The sequence below is a fragment of the Rana temporaria genome, chromosome 8 (assembly GCF_905171775.1).
Source record: "Rana temporaria chromosome 8, aRanTem1.1, whole genome shotgun sequence".
NCBI lineage: Eukaryota > Metazoa > Chordata > Amphibia > Anura > Ranidae > Rana > Rana temporaria.
In genome coordinates, this window is record NC_053496.1 from 116,348,556 (window position 1) to 116,364,429 (window position 15,874).

Consider the following 15,874-nt stretch of genomic DNA (forward strand, 5'->3'; position numbering starts at 1 on the left):
ATGAACCCTTTGTAAGTCTTGCTGGATAAATTGTAATCCACACATTTTATGTCTATTACTCACATCAGTATTTTAGTTATACAGTTGTTTTCTCCTTCTATTTGTAGACAGATATAAACAGCTTGAAAGCTTCAGTTAATGTCAAGTGCCCTTCAAATACAAGCATGATGTGCAGTTTTTCAATTCTGGATCATAAAATATCCTTGTACATTACTGTAATAAAGTAAAACAATAATACCATAGCCGAAATGCATTCTCAAAATGAATTTTTCGTAGTTTAGTATTAACTAGACTCTGAAATTAGCACTTAGTGGTTTTCTCTCATTAAACTATCCCATAGACAAGGTAATATCATCATCCGTACATATCAAGAACATTTACAATGAGTTATTTAAAAGCTGAAACATTATTTTTAGTTTCGGACAAAAGTAAGTAAGGGTTATCGACCCTCTCAGTATTTTTGATTTGGTATCTGAGTCCTCACTTGGGAGATTCAGGTTTACATTGGTCCTGGTGACCATTGTCATCAGGACCAAAAAGAAGGAAACAAAATAGTTGGCACAGTTGAACAGAGAGGGCATCTTCCCATAGGGACACCTTGGACAATGACTACTATCCAAGAAAGAATACTCCCCACTTTGGAAATGTTTCCTCTTACTTTCTGATGTGTGTACAGCTCATAAAGTAAATAAATCTCCCCAGTCAGACACAGATGACCAACAAAACTGTCTGGGGCTTAACTGTTTACCAATCTATCCAAAACTTTGAAAAAACATTGGCTTTAAATATACTTTATTGTACTTAGATCCATCATGCAACATAGTCATATGTCTTGCTCAGAACTGATTAGCAAAATAACATGTTCATCGACATTAAACTGAAACCTGATTGCTAAATATAAGATTATAGACCATTCTTCTTTCTATTTTCTTTCCAATAATGCTGAAAGGACCAGGGGATCACTTTGTTACTTGCCATCAATGCGATGAAATACAGGAAAAATGCTTCTGTTCTAAAAATTACTCTTAACTGTATTCAGATCGATGGTCATGTTTAAAACACACAGCCATAAAATATGCATTTCATGCCATTTTCTATCCAGCCTTGCCCAAAGAACAAAAGTAGATATAAAATATGATTTTAAATACTGTAATGACCACTGCAGTGTGGTCATTCCATCATTCTTGATGCAGTAAGAAATATTTGATACCGCCTTAAGTTGCTATATTCGATGTGGATTATTTACATGCTTTTGTAACCATCATTGTGACTGGTTTACAGTGAGAAAGAAAAATCATTAATATAACTCTACCGTCTTGTAACAAATCTATCTCGACTGATTCACCTCTCTTCTTTCTCTCTGCAGGTCATAGCCAACACTGTTGCCAAGTTAGTATAAAGGCATTATTATGTGTTGTTTGGACCCTTTGTATTGCTGTGTGCCTCTTTGGTTGGCATGTTATGTGGTGTTATTGTAAGAATATAACAGAAATAGGATGCGACTTGCTCATCATGCTAGCCATACACAGTTTAAATATCGTCCAATTCCTGCTGAATCAGGCTAAATTTCAGCTGTAGGTGCAGCAGCGCAGATTCTTTTAGCGATGCCAGCTTTGCTGTGTAATCAATAATGTACAGCTAGCCTTAACATGTAAATCAGATGCTTTTAAAGCTTACATTAGTGGTGTGATGTTTGTGAGCAAGTAAAAAAGATTGGGATTAACGGAATGCTCCTCTGGGTCAATAATTCAAACTACAATTCAAAGTGAAAGATTGAGTATTAAATATTCTATTTGGTTTCTGTGCTCAAGCAAAGTACAGACAAGGTACAGACAGGGTACAACAGAGTCTGCTTCTAAAGCTGGCTACAGATTATACCATTTTTTTGTTAGATTTACCTTGTATGCAATCAGGCAGGCCCTTGCGCTACATAGTTGAAGGTAAACCTAAAGGAAATTGAACAAGTAAATTGTATAACATGTAGCCAGCTTTACAGAGCTGTACATGGGTAGAGGAGTAGTTCACACTAATGTTTAACCAGTAGTTGATCCATCAGTTGCAGTACTAACATTACATAACCAAATTTGCTTTTTTTCTTAAAAGGCTTGCTGGGGATATTTAACTCAATGGCTTTTTAGGCTTTTATGGCAGCTGCATTAAAAAAGGGTCCATCATGGAATCTAGGAGAACCCACAAAAAATATGGCTACAGAGTAACTCTTAAGCCTCGTACACACGGCCGGGAATCTCGTCGGGAAAAAAAACGTAGTTTTTCCCGAAGAGATTCCTTGCAAGCTTTTCTTGCAAAGCCTAATGTGTACACACGTCACATTCAAAATAACCGCTGTTCTTTTGAATGGCAAGAACGCGGTGACGTCATAGACACAACGAGCATGCGCTCATCACATTCAATGCTGTCGCCGCCATCTTGCTTCACCCTACACTACCCTTGTAAGCTACCGCACATGCGTCAAAGTCTCATTGAGTATGTGCAGGCTTACAGTAGGACAGTTAAGCTTGTAGCCGCATACACAAACACAGTTTTCTCGTCGGGAAACAGGCCGACGAGAATCCCGACGAGAAAATAGAGAGCAGGTTCTCTATTTTTCTCGTCAAAATTCCCGGCAGTTTTCTCGACAAGAAAACATAGACACGACTGTTTTTCTCGGCAAAAAGCTCTGCCAGTATTTTTTTTGCCGAGAAAATCGACTGTGTGTACGAGGCTTGAGGCTAAGGTTAAGAAGAGATTTTTGATTATACAGTTAAAACAAAAATAGTGCATGAGACTACGCATAATCATATTGCATTTTTTCACATGTTCAGCCATTTAATGGTTTACAGCAGTTCCTTTAAAAAAAAGGGGGGGGGTATGCTAGATTAAAATCATGGAAAAGGAGACTATTGAAAATTAACCAAAGCTCCTAAAAAATGCCACTACATCCACAATGTGACTGATATTGAGCATTGTGCTATTATCTGCAAACCAATGCATGATTGCATGGAAAAACAGTTGCCTGTGTTCCAAGACAGGTGATTGATCAGAGGTTATTTAAGTAATTTGATCATAAACTGAACTCACAAACACACCTCCAGCTTGTTTATGTCAATATGTGAGAAACTGGTGACATTGATGCATATTGTGTTGTATTAATTTGAATGCCAGAATGCAGGTCGATGCACCCAACATGTTGCAAAATACGCATGTAAATGAGCAAGCCTTTAAAGATCATTCTTCATAGGTTTTTATCTAAGAAAACAAATGCCAGTTGCAGGTGGCATATGTTATCATTAACAACCCTATTGGGAAAAGAAAAATCCACGTATCTTTACAAATATTGGTAAAAACACTGACTGTTTAATTTGCAAAAGCTGGCACAGGTAACATTTCTTGTATTTTACACAGTTAAAGCTATATACAAATTTAAAAAGCGTGAAAACAAAAAAAAAACATACTCAATTTCCTGCTACAGCATCAGTCTGATGTCAGCTGTCCTCCTCTGGTTCTAAGATTGAAAGTTGAGCAATTACATAACAGATGATCAATCAGTTTTCGGTCCGCTCTGAGCAAAGAGCAGTGACTCTGTGGTCTGCCCCTCCAGTGTTCACTGAGGCACCAGGCTGGGCAGGAGGTGGGAGCAGCATGCTGCTGGTTAATCATTTAGGTGGATCCTGGAATTATTGTTATGATCCCCCCAGAGTCCTGAGGGTCTCTGATGTCAGTCTACAGTGGGATTACTGTCAGCTGATTGTGGGTTACAGGAGAGCACAAGTGCACTCCTGTGAGCCACATGAGAAGTATTACCAAAAAATCTGTGACCATACGTCTCTTTTAAACATTCTACTATGGAAATTTACATTCATGGTAAGCATGTATTAGTTGTTCTTTAAGGCCCACAGGGCATTTGTAGTGACCATGTGAACAGTTATGGAACAGACATTGTCATATTAGTGAAGCGAAAGAGGAACCAGAAGTGTAGGAGATACAATGGGGGAAAAAAACAATATTTTATATTCAACAGATACACAGACAGCAATAAAAAGAATGTGCACACTGAAATATTTAGTTTCGGATTTTTGTTTTTGTCCGAAAAAAAATATTTATTTAGTTACTCCTGAAATTAGTTTTTATTTATTAAGTTTCATTAAAAAATGCATTCGTCCGAAAATCCGAATTAATGAAGATCGAATCTGTCATTGAAGGCTTTTGGTGTCTGTCGAATTTTCTAAGAAGATTCGACGAAGCAACTAAACTGTACGATGCCGCAATCGTAAATTTCCGGTCTAATGCTCCGCCCACAACCTTTAGTTGAATTATAATGTTGTATGACTAGTAATAATTATATTTATTAATTATAATTACTAGTCAACCAACATTAGAATTCTTCTATAGCTTATGGGTGAAGCGTTTTACCATAAATGTCTGTTTGTGGCGATCGTATGTTTTTAGCTGCTTGGTCGAATCTTCATGTCTATATAATGTCAAATATTTTCTCTCTGTGTCGAATAATCGTGGACCAATAGAGTTAGGTTAGGCACATTCGACCATTATGTTGAGTCTTCGATCTATATATGGAACAGTTGAAATGAAAATAAAGCATTTTTTTATGACGGATCTTTCAGATTTCGAATTCTGCAGGTTCGTTATCGTTTGTTAAAACAAACGCAAAAATCCCCCAAAAATTCGGACGAAAATGCAAATGTCTAAAAAGAAGACCAGGGTCCTAGCCTTTCCCTACACCTATTAAAGAAAGGCATTTTAATTATTGTCTGTGTTCCTCGACTTATGATTTAACATTTACACAAAACAACAGTTACACTTTAGTTGCCACTTAGCGTAGACATAATGAGACTGCTTTACTAAATGATTTAAAAATGTTCACACAATGTGTGTGTGAAGATTCACCTAAATTATCAAATCATATGGAAAGAAAATCCCCTTTTACTTATTTCACCTGCAAATGTTTGGAAAATTCAAGTGAATATTCACACAATTTATTGTATGAACATTTTTAAGTCCTCTAGTTAATTTTTTTTACCTAAAGTATTGTATATCAATTATGCATTACAGTGGCATTGATGGAAAGTTTCCTAGCACGTTTCCTGAAAATTTTAAATATTTACCTGCTCAATAATAATGTTAATTTAACAGTGCATCTAGGGCATGAATGGACTTCAAAATGAAAAGGAAATTGCAAGGAAAAGGAATTAATGCTTGCAATGCTTTCAGTCTGGATAATGTTCTTAGAAAATATGCATGGTATGACTTGTGTACACTTAAAGCATGCATTACCCTCCATATGCTGTCCATTTACTCTTGAAGACCATAACCTACAATGTGGCTATGGGTTTTTGATCTGCTCTGCGTTTAACACTTCCTGCTCTTTTTTCTCATTTCCCTTTTGCACTATTCACAACTCCCTTCACTTCCTGTCAGCTCTGAGTTCGTACCCCAATTCAACCCCAATGTGCTCAAGGACTCAGCAATTTCTACCCACAAGCCAATTGAGGTCAAGGGTCCTGGAGGCAAAGCCACAATTATTCACGCCCAGTATAACACCCCAATCAGCATGTATTCCCAAGATGCTATCATGGATGCTATTGCCGGCCAAGCACATGCCAGAGGCAGTGATCTCTCAGGGTAAGCAAAATACAACTCTTTCTTGCATGCTCACTGGTTAAACTGGTACTGTAGAGACCTACACACCTCACCAACACACCACGAATGACTGATTTCTGTTGTCACATTAGGAATTGGTATAGTTTATTGATGTAGTCATATTTAGTAGACATGTGCACACTGAAATATTTTGTTTCGTAATTTTGTTTTCGTCCAAAAAATACATTTATTTAGTTACTACCGAAATTTGTTTTTATTTATTTTGTTTTTGGTAAAAAAAAAATGCATTCGTCCGAAAAAATCCAAATTAATTAAGGTCGAATCTGTCATTGAAGGCTTATGGTGTCTGTCGAATGTTCTAAGAAAAAAAATAAAAAAATAAAATAAAGATTTGACAGAATCTTTAAAAAAAAAAAAAAGATTTGACGGAGCAACGAAACTGTACGATGCCGGATCGAATGTTCCGCCTACAAGCTATAGAAGAATTCTAATGTTGTATGACTAATAATAATTATATTTGTTAATTATTATTACTAGTCAACCAACATTAGAATTCTTCTATAGCCTATGGGCAGAGCATTTCACCATAAATGTCCCCTTGCTGCGATCGTATGTTTTTAGCTACTTCATCGAATCTTCATGTCTCTCTATAATGTCGAATCTTCATGTCTTTCTATGTCAAATCTTTTCTCTCTATGTCAAATCTTTTCTCTCTATGTCGAATCTTCTTCATGTCTCTATAATGTCGAATCTTTTCTCTCTATGTCGAATCTTTTCTCTTTATGTAGAATAATATTGGACTAATAGAGTTAAGGTTAGGCACATTCGACCGCAATGAAATCGAAAATAAAGCATTTGTTTATGTCGGATCTTTTGGTTTTCGTTTTCTGTGCTTTCGTTATCGTTTGTTAAAACGATAACGAAAATACCTGAAATTCGGGCCAAATTGCATTCGGACGAAAATCAATGCACATGTCTAATATCCCAGCTATATTAAATTATAAATTTTAGCACTTTTAAATGGTAAATACAACTTCCATTTCTTAGCCTCTGTGGCACATACCCAACAAGTGCAGTATGAATTATAATTAAACATTTCTTCATATTTCTTTGTTAAAGCTAGCATTCATGGTCTACCTAAAACTCAGGAAACAACTATGGGTGAGCTGATGTTAAAGATCACCCCAGTTTCAGTCAGAAAAGGTGACAATTTCCATGGCTTTGGGTAACATCTGACTGTGAACAAGCGTACGCTGAAGGATGCTGGGTTAGGGCAGACAGAACAGTGGTCAGTCTTGCTGGATATTTTTAATGACCCCACTCACAAGATAAGCCTGGCTGAAGGCCATGAACTACTGAGCTCCTAAGGGTGCCCCTACTTCTGCAGATAGATACCCAAGACACGTTTTTGCTGGTGGCTTGATTTGCAGCAATGCTGGCTTGTCATCTCAACCATAGATTGTTAAGCTCATAATATTCAAGAGACAACCATGATTTCAGAGCAGCACACATTCACTGATGTAATCTTCAAGTAATAACATTTTCCATTCCCCTAAAAAAAATTGTAACTAAGAGTGGGTGACCTTCCATATATGTGCTGATTACTGGCAAGTTAGTAGATCCAAAATGACCCTATACTACAGATAATCAACACATGTACATTACATTTATGAACAGTTCTGAATGACAATCACACTGTTGCAAGTATGGCAAGTGTAACTATAATGTATATATTAAAATGCAGAAGGAGCACAGCTAATATAGGATTATGAAATGGTTAAGCTTCAAATCTGTGACAGACTATTGTAATAATTACATCTGTGAAATTGTTGCAGAAATGTTGTCAGTGATGATCTAAATTTGAATTTGTTTTAGTTGCGTATGAAAAATAAAATCGTAAATGTTGCCTGCCCTCATGTGGCTATGCTGGAGAAGAACATCACATTTCTGCAGATTATTTTCACTTTTGTGTATTAAATCTTGTTGTCACAATTCTTACAGATTTACTTCTGTTAATATGCTTTTGCGAAAAAGAAAACCTTGAGGGCGTGTAACTAGATGATTTCATAAATCATTTTTCAAACATAAATAAAGAAAAAATGCGTGGATGACTTTTGGATGGTAGGATTAGATCTGTGCTCCTGGCCAGTAAAATGCTCCTGTTTAAATGCTATCACTTCATAAATAATCTGTCATTTACACTCCCACAGAGAAGACAAGCTAGATTAATGGTAGATGTCCAAAAACCAAAAAGCCGTTAGAAAGTCTGGGATAGCGCTTTTACAGTATAAACAGTATACATTTGCAGTATAAACACAAGAATTAAAATGGTGTTAGCTTATAAATCATGTTTCTTTTTCTCCTTATCTTATCTTTCTATCATGTGGTGGAAAAATACATTGAAGTATGTCTTCCTCGTTCAGGAATAGCTTGCTTTGAAAAAATTTAATTTTCATTACTTGATGGAAAATAGTGTAACTCCAGTCAAAACAAGTGTTGTGTTTATAGGGAAGAGTTATGTCTTTATCACATTTAAAAATCTCTCCAGTAGGACCGCAGCCAGCAATTAAAAACTTTTTTTGTCAAATAATAAAGCAGGGTGTTAATTTTTACTCGAACAAACTCATTTCTAACAGTTTGTGATCTGGAAAAGTTCATTCATTACATGATTGAATGTTAAGAACAACATTTTGATGTACTTTTGAGCGACATTTGTCAAGGATTCGAGTGTAACGTGATTTTTTGTACGAATGTTTGTTAAAAAATAAGGCCAGATTTGCTGTTTCTTTCTCAATAGCTGCTGAATCCTGCTTTAGATAAAGGAGCAATTTGGTCTGCCATTTTACTCCCAATTAGCTTCTTAAGCCATGATAAAGGGGTTGTAAACCCTTGTTTTTTTTATAATAAAATTAACAAACATGCTTATACTTACCTGCTCTGTGCAATCGTTTTGCACAGAGCAGCCCTGGTCCTCTTCTTCTGTGGTGCCCTGATGGCGCTCCAGGCCCCTCCACTTCATCGGGAGCCCCCAGGGAAAGCTCCTGCGGATTCGCTCCTGAGTCCCGCTGCTGCGTCCATTGACACAGACAACTGGACTTGGCCCCACCCCTGCTCCCGTGTCACTGGATTTAATTGACAGCAGCAGGAGCCAATGGCCACGCGGGCTCACTCATTGGACACTAACTGGACTCGGCCCCACTCCTGCTACCATGTCACTGGATTTAATTGACAGAAGCAGGAGCCAATGGCTATGCGGGTTCGCTCCTGAGTCCCGCTGCGTCCATTGACACAGACAGCTGGACTCTGCCCCACTTCCGCATCACTGGATTTAATTGACACTAGCAGGAGCCAATGGCTCCTGCTAGTGTCAATACTATAAATGTCAATACTATAAATCTGCCCAATGAGGAGAGAGATAGTGGCCAGAGCCACTGTGCTCATGCACATCGCTGGATCTGATTGGGCTCAGGTAAGAAGAATGGAGGGGGGTGTCTGGGGGGAGCTGCAGCACAAAAGGTTTGCATTACAATGCATTAAGGTGAAAAACCTTAAAGGGGTTGTAAAGGAAATGTTTTTTTCCCTAAATAGCTTCCTTTACCTTAGTGCAGTCCTCCTTCACTTACCTCATCTTTCGATTTTGCTTTTAAATGTCTTTATTTCTTCTGAGAAATGCTCACTTCATGTTTTTCTGTCTGAAACTACACACCGTAATGCGAGGCTTTCTCCCTGGTGTGGAGAAAGCCTCTTGAGGGGGGAGGGGGCGAGCAGGCAAGTCAGGACACTCTCTACTTTGCAGATAGAGAAAGGAGCTGTGTGTTAGTGGGCGTCCTGACACTCCTGCTCGCCCCCTCCCCCCTCAAGGGGCTTTCTCCACACCAGGAAGAAAGCCTCGCATTACGGTGTGTAGTTACAGACAGAAGAACAGGAAGTGAGGATTTCTCAGAAGAAATAAAGACTTTTAAAAGCAAATCGAAGGATGAGGTAAGTGAAGGAGGACTGCACTAAGGTAAAGGAAGCTATTTAGGGAAAAAAATCCTTTACAACCCCTTTAAGGCTTTACAAGGCATTGGTTTCATTTTTATGATGAAATAAATATTTGTTGGACCATTATTTGGTGTGGTGCTGTTCTCTCTTCCATCTCCCAGGTTCTTACTTTTGTTACCCTACTTTCTCCCAGTATGCATCTTCATTAGGACAAGAAGTGAGAGTAAATATCCCTAGTTGAAAGACAGACAACAATATAAATCTAAAAGATTCCAGCTTTTCCCCCTTGATACAAAACCTAAAAAAATTTATTACAGTAAAGTTTTGGCTGGAATTAATTTCCAGAAAGGAAATGTCTACAAATGTTTTCCTTTATTTAATAATAAAAAAGAGGAATAATAAAATAAGGATTGAGGTTGACCTCATGCTCCCCTGCCTGCCCAACTTATCTGTTTTCTCATTACATTAAAAGACCAATATGGAAATTCCAGATGTGTTTGTGTGTTTAAAGGAGGGATACGTTAAGCACAACCTTTCCAGGAGGTCTTAGGAGTTTATCTCTAGATTGACATGAGTGTTTTGTTAAATGTTAACTCTTCTTATGAATTTCTTTCATCATACTTTCAATTTGAAGCATCCATATTTATAGTTTGTTTTATTAAAGACGCCCAAAGACATGAAATGGTACTCACAACATCCAATCACAGAATTATTATTTTTGGAACATATGTGGCATTTATCAGCTGGGGTGCATGAATTTGTGCTAAGCAGCAAGAAGCGAAAGAGAGAAAGAAGACAGACAGACAATTAGTACAGACTGATTACAGCATTGGATTTTAATTTTTTTTTGCTCAATTGATCCTGGAAAAATAATAGGTTCTCATGTAAATGCAATGCTGTATTTATGAAATAAATACCTTGAAATGTATGGAACTGAACACATTTACTATCTTATAAACAAATACGCAGAAAGTCAAATTATTAATGCAGCAATTCATGCCAAGTACAGAGGCAAAAATAGGCTGAGCAGAGTTGGCCAGTGGCGTCATGCTAGCAGTACACTCATAAATGAGTACACTCATAAAACACTGACATATCCCTCAGTCATGTGAACATCCTAATGTTGCTTAAATAGAGGCCTAGACTGAGCTGAGAGCCATGCAGACAAGCTGAAGATGCGAAAAGACATGTAAAACGATACCCAAAAATAAATGTCACAGCTATAGTAAAGTTGAAGCAGAAGCATAAATAGGTACATATTCTCCAGTGTCAGGAAAGCAATCTCTAGCCTTTTTTTGTGTCACGAAGATGAGAAGGGTAGCGAAGTTGACAGCAAAGGTCAAAAGTCAACGTGTTCTGTAGCAAAAAGTGTTACTGTATATTTTGTGTGTCCAACTTTCAAGTCTATATGGTTTGTGAATGTCCTGTAAACAGCAAGCCACATTATATAAACACAGCAAATCCATAGCTATCAATCAAGGGTAGTCCGGTCAATTAGCTTGATTAGTTGTTATGGGTTTCTACACTTATTCATTGCTTTATTACATAAGCCTGAAACTGTAAAACATAAAATTGCCAACGTGGCTTTCACCTCACTAGCATGACAAATGTAGAAAAGTATCTATATTCATGATTCAATTTCTACAATGCAATCATAATTTCTGACTACACAAGATATGTGTGCAACATTTTCAAAGTGGGATGATCACCTTTCTAATCATCCAGTCCAGCTTGTATTGTATGTTCAACGGCAGATGAAAGCACTGTTATTCTGCTTGTGCTTTGTACATCGACTTCATCAGACAAGTGTCACGTGTGTATGCATACCTTTGGAAACAAGAGAAATTTTCAGTATGAGGACAATTATGTGGCACAAATCTAATCATTTTTTTTCCAATAGATTAGATTTAACTTTTTTACTTTACTTTTTTGGCATACCAAAAGGTAATGTAATTGACATAGCTGCAGCACTTTCATTGGTGGTACATCGTGACATTATATTTACTTACTTCAAGACCACGGTTTGCAATTTTCCCAACCCTGCAGTGACCAGAGATGTGGTAATGCTGACTGTTTTGCCACTTCGACATCAGCATCACTGTGGCTCTCTGTGGGATAAAGAGAACCTGGTCTTGTGACCTGCCTTATGCTAAGTGACATGTTATTTAACAGTATGACCAGTAGGTTAGGAATCAAGTTTTTCACGTGTATCAATGATTTAAAAAATATATATATATATTTGCACATATATACTGTACAACCACACTATGTTAGTCTTTTAAAATCCTAGCTGTGTAGTATGGTTGTAAATAAGCTAAAGATAAAGGTAACTAAGCATAATATAATACTGTATATTATGAGGGGGGAAAACTACTATTTCAACCCAATGACAGTGCCTAATACACAGCTAAAATACTAAATTTAAAGAGCAAAAATAGCCATCTGTCAAAAACATTTTATTCAGTTTCTCGTCTTTGACACCTTCTACTTCTTCCCCATCGTCACGTAATCACGTTTTTTCAGATCATTGGACCTTTTCTTTATGTTTTGACAATCTTGTTTCCTTTACTAAGGTATCTTTTAATATGTTAATTATGCTTATGTTTTCCTTTACTGACTATGTTCTTTTTTTTTCCTCTTTATCCATTCTTTCTTTATTAACTCACTTCTAATACTAACATTACTCTGTGCCCATCACATCATCACACTGCTGGGTACCAAACCTCAATGCACTGGTCTGTTGGGTTTGGTCGTATCACTCTTAGTGGCCCTGAAGCTACAGAGGTGTAAGTAGAAAACATTTTCTAACTTGATCACTACAAAGAATAGGCTTATTCTTCTTAGGTGGACATTCATCTTTTCAGATTCATCTTTAACTGTTTTTATTCTCCACAGTGTTTTTGTTCTAGTAGCCATTCTAAGTATCCCTGCATTATTAACTCACATCTTCCTCACCTGCTATTAAACATTCATAATTTTCCTGCTATATTACATACTACCAGATTTCAACTTGGCAGGTGATTGGAGTAAAAAAATTGCATATCAAGCAGTTTAATTAAACAGGTTAAGTGTGCTGAATTTGTTTAATACGAATTTGATTTCTTTCACATAGATGCAGTGTGGTTTGATTGCACTGGAGATGCGGCACAGTGTACCCATGGGTTTGGTGAGGGTTAGCTGTGCTTTCCCATTGACTTCTATTATCTCCCACGGTTTTGGTGCGCTTTCTGAAAGTGCCCCAAAACTGTGGGACATAATAGATCTCTATGGGAAGGCACAGCTAACCCACACCAAACCCACAGGTACACTCGCTATACCCACGGTTAAACTGCACCATATTAGTTTGAAAGGGGCCTTAGGCTGTATTGCCTATGGTAAAGCTTATTGGCTAAAAAATGTTCCATAGGGTCTTTTTTAGATAGGTTTTCAGGCCAAGCCAATAGTAGTCTCTTTAACCCTTTTACGCTGTTGCCTCCTGGCCCTTTAAGAGATCCCCAAAGGAGGGGCAGAGTTTATGATCATGTGAACGCCGTGATTGGCTGTCACAGTAATCACGTGATCAGAAATCTCCTGAAGGAGTGATAAAAAGCTTTCTGTTAGCCACCAGTAACTGTGGTGGGAGAACACATGGCACGTGCTATCGGCTCAGCTGTGTCAACTAATTGGTACGCAAATATGCAGTGTACTGATTTAGTAATAATTGCTCATGTGGATGAGAATATATAAATTCCATGAAAATATGTCAATGCCATGACTTCTTTGATCCATACTGCCATGCTTACAGTCATCTTAATCTTCTTGCACAGTAAAGGGGCCACTCCATGTGCTTGCTTTATGTGACTGTCATACGTTTGCATACTGTTAACTGTTTTTTGGCCTCTGTGTTTTTCTTTTGTTACCTACACATATCATAGACTCATGAGATATTATGAGGGTTCATAAGAAAAAATTAAATCAAAAGTCTTCTGCTTTGTTTCGAGCGGTAAAATAGTCAGCTGCAGATTTAGAATTTGCATATCACAGGTATGAAGGTTGATAGTCTTATTTAAACACTATGTTACTGAAAAGAAAACAACGATACATGGCATGGTGTACATCTTGTAAAATTTCTGGAAATAGAATAATCTGTATTGGTCCTCAATATAATTCCACCCTTTAGTATCAAGATTTAAAAACAAAACAAAAATGTATATATATATTTCCAACTCTGATGAACACAGTTCAATTAAAGCATTCATTTCTATAACCTACAAACGCGACAGGTAGTGTTTAAATTTAAAATCAGATTCTTTGAAATGTAATAAGTGCATCCTAATTCATTTACCTTTTTAGCTTGTATTATACATTTTTTTTTTGTCCAGAGGTGTCAATGAGCTCTGACCTTTCATTACTAATAGTAGCACTGTGATTTAAAACATTCAAGTGATTTCAGTATATTTCACATGCTCATGCCAGGATTATTTAATTAAATATGCTCCGGGTAAAATAATTGTTAAAGACCTTTTGTTTTTAATGTACAATAGAACATATCACAATATATACCAAGAACCAACAGTCAGTGTCATATTCTGATATTCTGAACAATTCTGAATCAAACCTCTAAAGCAAAGATCCTCAACCAGTTGCTCAGAATTCACAAATGGCTCTTTTCATAGTAAGGATTTTCAGTGGGTGCTTATGTTATAATATCATGTCTCAAGACCTACTTTATTACACATTAATAATAATCAGATGATCTCATAGACATTTTTAAAACTATGTAGTTTCATTATTAAAATGTTTCCATATCTTTTTTTATTTATCTTTACAGTGGATCAGTTCTTTTTTTTTTATATTTCCATGTGGCTCCTGAGTTGACAAAGGATAAGGATCTCTGCTATATAGCAAAAATATAATATGGGTCATAGACTTAATTATATTTTCCCAACGTATAATGTAATATGTATTTCAATATGTATACAATTTGTACTATCTTGCATGGTCATAACACAGTAAATGTAGTTATTAGAGGTTTGATTCTTTTTTTTTTAAGATTGTTGAAATATGCAAAAAAGGCTTCTACAAAAATTGTCATATAATACCTAATTTTATAAACACAATTGTCATGCATTCATGATGTATTGCTACAAATTCTCAAAATATGACAAATAGTAAAATAACGCATTATTACTTAAATTATTTGCCTTTATTTGCATATTAAAATGCACTAATTTCTTCAGAAACTGAAATGCTGGTTTGTATTGTCTAATATAATGTCAGGTTTTTGTATTTAGACTGGCATTATCTGGAAATGATAAAACCAAGTTTAACCACATAAAGAAATTGGCTGTTAACTTTTTCTTATTTTCACTTACATGAACTGGTCATCGGGAATGGGTATTTGATAGTTTTTACTTACCATTTACAGCTAGCAGATAATGAACTGTAATAAAATGGAAGGGAGTCCCAGAGGCTCGGGTGATGGCCGTTGTCCTAAAATAGTCCCAAATTACTCGGGACATAGCCCATTATGCTCACCTGGAAGCCTTAGGGCTACCCTACTAGTTTAATGGATGCTACTTGTAATACTTGTTTACACAGGAAATATGTTATCCAAAACATTTAAACATATATTATATGCAAATGTATAAACTTAAAATCATATAAAAAAAGTAAACAAAAAAAAAAAAGAGAGAAACCCTTTAGGATACATAAAAACATTATGGTGGTGTAAACGATCAATAAGATACAGAACATTGCGAAAATTAAATATAAAGTATATAAAGTCAGGTACAGTATATGGGATGTTTGCAGAAACATTCAAAGCTTTTTTTACTTTTACTATAAAATGGGGGTTTGTCTACCAAAAATGTTTAGGCTTCCTGATAATCCCCAACTAGAGATTGGTTTAAAGTGGATCAGCTCAGTTAAGAATGAATGAGTGACTGCCTCAGGTTCACCTTGGAAGATCAATGAATTTTTTAGTAAACACATAAATGGGGTATTTTGGACCTCACAGCCTACCACATCCAATTAGCAATCAGCAGTACAAAGGATCCAGGTTGTCCAATGTGCTTTTATTTACTAGTAGATATTGAAAAAGATTGTGAAGTGGTATATTCCAGCCTCTGTAATAGCACTGTCCTAAACACTGTGTAGATAGCAAGAAACTGTACCCGAAATTAGCTTTTTACCAGTTACAATCAAGCTGAAGGTCAGAAATATTGATAACATTTATATTAAGTTATTTCATACTAGATCATATAGTATTTTTAAATACTTTTTCAGCTTTAAT

At 36.4% G+C, this 15,874-nt stretch overlaps 1 protein-coding gene across 4 annotated transcripts in view; it reads left to right on the forward strand.

Annotated features, from left to right (window-relative positions):
• The window catches only part of LDB3 (LIM domain binding 3), a 135,046-nt gene that overhangs the window by 111,246 nt on the left and 7,926 nt on the right, over positions 1–15,874 (forward strand). For 3 of the 4 annotated variants that reach the window (XM_040320520.1, XM_040320522.1, XM_040320523.1), the window contains exons 5-7: positions 1,367–1,389; positions 5,434–5,637; positions 12,366–12,386. In XM_040320520.1, coding sequence (XP_040176454.1) covers positions 1,367–1,389; positions 5,434–5,637; positions 12,366–12,386 — 248 coding nt within the window. The remainder of the gene's footprint in view (positions 1–1,366; positions 1,390–5,433; positions 5,638–12,365; positions 12,387–15,874) is intronic. The other variant, XM_040320521.1, reaches the window with a different exon arrangement.